The sequence below is a fragment of the Penaeus monodon genome, chromosome 9, assembly GCF_015228065.2.
Source record: "Penaeus monodon isolate SGIC_2016 chromosome 9, NSTDA_Pmon_1, whole genome shotgun sequence".
Classification (NCBI taxonomy): Eukaryota; Metazoa; Arthropoda; class Malacostraca; order Decapoda; family Penaeidae; genus Penaeus; species Penaeus monodon.
Genome location: NC_051394.1, coordinates 16,262,259 through 16,267,258, shown reverse-complemented (window position 1 = coordinate 16,267,258; position 5,000 = coordinate 16,262,259). Strand labels below are relative to the sequence as shown.

General features: G+C 40.7%; 1 protein-coding gene across 2 annotated transcripts in view; it reads right to left on the bottom strand.

The window, feature by feature from the left end:
* Positions 1–2,363: 2,363 nt before the first annotated feature.
* Positions 2,364–5,000, bottom strand: part of LOC119576983 (protein tramtrack, beta isoform-like) — a 70,161-nt gene continuing 67,524 nt past the window's right edge. For both annotated transcript variants that reach the window (XM_037924654.1, XM_037924652.1), the window contains exon 6: positions 2,364–3,944. In XM_037924654.1, coding sequence (XP_037780582.1) covers positions 3,199–3,944 — 746 coding nt within the window. In that variant the 3' untranslated portion in view covers positions 2,364–3,198. The remainder of the gene's footprint in view (positions 3,945–5,000) is intronic.

Sequence of the window (5,000 nt, the reverse complement as noted above, 5' to 3'; positions counted from 1 at the left end):
GTTTTTTTTTCTGTTTTGCTCCATTGTTATCTAAGTCGACTCATTTCATTTTAACTAGATTTACAGTGTTTGGTTCGACGAATTTGAATAACAACAGCACTAACGAATGATTCGTCCAATTGCAGCTTCCCCTCACCCTTTGACGCCCAGAGAGCGGGTCCCCTTGAGAGGGGCGGGTCGGAAAAACCAGCCGAAATGAACATGTTTCGACCATTAACTTATACGCACGTTTATAGCCTCTTAAAGAAAGCGCCCGAGGATGTTCTTGTCCTCATAAAAAAGAGTGTAGCTTTGTGTAAACTTACAAATAAATAATGTCAATATATTATTCAATATATTACTCTGATATAACTTCTCTCTTTACAGTATTTCTCAATAATAAAAATTATAAGCTCACTTAAAGCTTCCTATAGACAGATTGAAGGTCCCGGCCCGACGCAGTTCCAGCCAACGCCCTACGCCGGATTCCACGCCCTAAACTACGCCAACAAAATGCAACCTCTCATGACCTGTTGGCTCGAACGGCGGGACTCAAGGACCTTCGGTGAATCCCTTCTGGTTTCCGCTCACTCGCGAGATAGAGAGTTTATTGTTTAGTGCACATTCGAGTTTCGTTTCTCAGTCCTGAAGGATCCAGTGGCAGACCGAGGAGACGAAAGTAACGTGAAGGATGGAGTGGCCTATCTTACATAAATACAGAACCTGACGTAAAATGTTCACGATTTGTATTCCAGAATATATTTACTACTAAAGTACCCTCAAGCCGTAATTCCATGCCAAAGTCACAATAGTATCACTTCTCAGTAAATGCATTTGGTTTTTTGTAATCAGTCATACTGTCAATTATATATTAACAAATGTACTATTCTGACCTTCAATGCATGGCGATAAAAAGAACAAAATATATTACCACACTAACTTTGGTCGAAAACACAACACAAAAAATCACGCTCACACTGCATAAACATTATAATAAATGATGACAAAAATTGTGATGATGATAAAGAAGAAAAAAGGATACTATGTACATAATCAAACTTAGTTTACATACGAAAAGATAAAAGTGAGAAAGAAAGAAAGAAAGAAAAAGATCTGAAACTTAATAAATGCATATTTCTATCACGAACAGAAACTTGGTCTGAGTTAGGTATAACCTCCTTACGAGATCTGGTGACGTCATTGGATGAACTTTAATTGATATATTCATGTTTTTTTTCACTGGGGTATGAACGAGTAGGACCCGATGCCTTGCCTTTCCTTGTCCACTTTCGATACTATGGATTCCGTTGGCCAAGACGCTGAGCAACGTCAGTCACCCTTGACTTGAAGGCGCCGGGTGCAGAGTAGTTTCTAAAATTTTCTTCACCAGGATTTCAAAGCACTTTGGTTTAGGTATATCGTTCCTTCCTTTAGGATATGGATCATGCATGAATGATTGAGCACGCCGAGGCATATCAACGTTCTGGCTGAACTGATCGTAAACTAGTTAACTGAATGAAACTTGATGTCATGACTTCAAAGGATTCGATGTGCAGCACTGGGTATGTACTATACAAAGGTATAAATTATTCGTTTGCACAAATGCATGAGCTCTAGCGCCTTTTGTGTGTGAGTATGCATGCACACACACACACACACACACACACACACACACACACACACACACACACACACACACACACACACACACACACACACACACCACACACACACACACACACACACACACACACACACAACACACACACACACACACACACACACACACACACAGAGCTATGTAAGTATGTATGTGTGTATGTGTATGTATGTATGTATGTATATTAAAAATATATATTATATATTTATATATATATATATATATATATATATATATATATATATATATATATATATCTATATCTATATCTATATATATGTATGCATGTTTATGTATATATATGTATGTATGTGTATGTGTATGTATGTATGTATGTATGTATGTATGTACGTATGAGAGTATGTATGCATGCATGTATAATTATGTGTGCATCTATTTAGGTATGAATGCGTATACAAACACACACACACACACACACACACACACACACACACACACACACAATACACACCACACACACACACACACACACACACACATATATATATATATATATATTATATATATATATATATAATAATATATATATATAATACACATAAATATAAAATAAATAATATATATATAAATATATATATATATATATATATATATATATATATATATATATATATATATATATATACATACACATATATATACACACATATTTGTTTGTGTGTGTGTATATACATGTATATATATGTATATATATCTATATCTATCTATCTATCTATCTATCTATCTATCTATCTGTCTACACACACACACACACACACACACACACACACAGGTGGGTACTTGTAAGCTACCATGTACAAATACCCATCGGGAAGCGCCTCGCTCAGCGCACTCCAGGCGTTGAAACGAGCGGCCTGGAAGTCTACGGCAGCGCTTCCGGCGCGGAAGGATCGGCTTCGCGAGCAAGGAGCGGCATTTCCACGAGTCTTGGCAGTGAAGGCTTGACGCGGTGACCAGCCTCGGCGTACGCGCGCGCACGCGCATGATCACTGCCTTTGGGCAGCGGGACACCTTTATAAAGTACCTCTTAAATATAATGTCATGCTTAAGTAACGTGAAATTGTCTATAAATAATCTATAATGCACTATATTGCACTTCTCTAAAGAATTCTTAAAATCACTAACATAATACAACCGGTAAACTTGAAAACTAACACAGCAGGTTCATCTAGCGTAGCAGAGGGGGCCCCCGGGTGGCGACCAGGGACCCCCCCTGGGCAGCACAAGGCACACATTAAGGCCTCTCACACACACAGTTACTTGGCCCGACGTCCTCGGGAAGCCCGCCCGGGGGCGCGGCCGGCCCGCAGGAGCCTGGTCGCCCAGGTAAGGGATATGCTAGTCATCACAGAACACAGTGTGGGATTTGTCACCGCGTCATCGGGGAAGTCTACAGGCTATCAACCTTAACATTGCACATGAGAATGAGATTGCGGCCATTCTGACCGATGCTGACTTAGTCAGCGGATTTCCAGCTCGCGTCTGGAGTCACCGGAATGGTGATTGTCGGGCGTGACCGAGGCGATCACTTGGAAGCTCTAGACTTTGTCAACTTGCTGCATCTGTTGCATTAACTGCTCCTGTAGGTGCGGGACCTCCCTCGGGAGGCTCGGCGACACCGACGACACCTCTCTGAAGATGGAGTGGCCCTCCTTGCCGGGCCGGTGCACCGAGCGGATGTGAGACATCATGTTGTCTTTGCGCTTAAACTCTTTGCCGCAGACATGGCACTTGTGGGCCCGCCGGTCCGTGTGCACGGTGATGTAGTGCCGGTGGAAGTTGGACGGGTGCGTGAAGGTCTGGAAGCACTTAGAGCACTTGAAGCCGTTGTCCTGGATGCAGTAGCTCATGATAGGCACTGAAACCTTGTTGTTGTTGCCGCCCCCGCTGCCGCCCCCGCCGCTGCTCGGGGAGTTCGACGTGGGCGAGGACTGCGTGGGCTTCTGCGGCGAGGAGGTGTGGGGCGAATGGGGCGACGTGTCCGCCACCTCTCTCTCGCCCTCTCTCTCGTACACGCCGTGCAGCCCAAACTTGAGAGGCGCCCTCAGCGACGCCAGCAGGATCGAGCCGTGCAGGTGCTTGTCGTTTTTGAGAGCCTCGTACGGGTTCTTGAGCATGGCGGCCTCCAGAAGGTTCTTGGTGTAGTAGAGCTGGTCCATGTCGGTGGCGGGCGGCGGCGGCGGCGGCGGCGGCGGCTGAGACGTGGACTTGATCGCCGGGTGGATGGCGACGGCGAGTTGGTCGTCAGAGTCGTAGGTGTGGGTCGTCCACTCCGGCGCGTTGCCTGGAACACAGAGACCGGGTCAGCCCAGGATGGTATACCTTCTATGCCCTCTACAACGCCTCACATAACTCACTAGGGAACTAGCATGAAACACGAACAGAGCTGAAGGCAAAGGCAACGAGTGATAAAAGAGGAATGGCGGAAGGAAGAGAGGGAGATGATGTCAACGAAAGAAGGGGAACTGGGAATTCAAACCGAAACTGAAAAAAAAATTAAAAAAAAATAAATAATTTGCTAGTGTAAAATCAGTAGCCAAGGAAACCAATGAAGACCAATAGATTATGGAAATATTGAAACTAATAATGATGACAACAAATAAAAAAAAATCAAACACAATTCCAACTACGACTTTTGAAAATGAACATTTCTAAGCTCAAATTAAAAAAGAGGCTAGCAAAATGTTTTTAATCATAATTATCAATAAGATCTGATATAAGAATGAAGCAACATTTATATCAACAACAATGAAATAAACACAATAACGAGAGAAAATTAATAATATATATACTAGAAGTGACAGTGACGAAGGTAATGATGATGATGATGATAAAGATGATGATGAAATACATGCCAATAATGGCGGTGATGATAATGATAACGGTATTAATAATAACAACAGTAATGATAAGGATGATGATCATGATATCATGATAATAATAATAATAATAATAATAATAATAATAATAATAATAAAATAAAATAACAATGATAATAAAAATGATCATGATGATGACGATGATGATCATGATAATGATGATGATGATGATAATAATAATAATAATAATAATATTAATAATAATAATAATAATAATGATAATATTGATAAAAATTATGACAATAATGATAATAATGATAATAATAATGGATATGAAGATGATGATGATGATGATGATGATGATGATGATGATGATGATGATGATGATGATGATGATGATGATGATGATGATAAGAATAATGATAATAATAAGAAGAATAAGAATAACAACAATAATAATAATGATAATTATGGTTGATACTACTACTACAACTACTGCTAATAATAACAAAAAATAATAA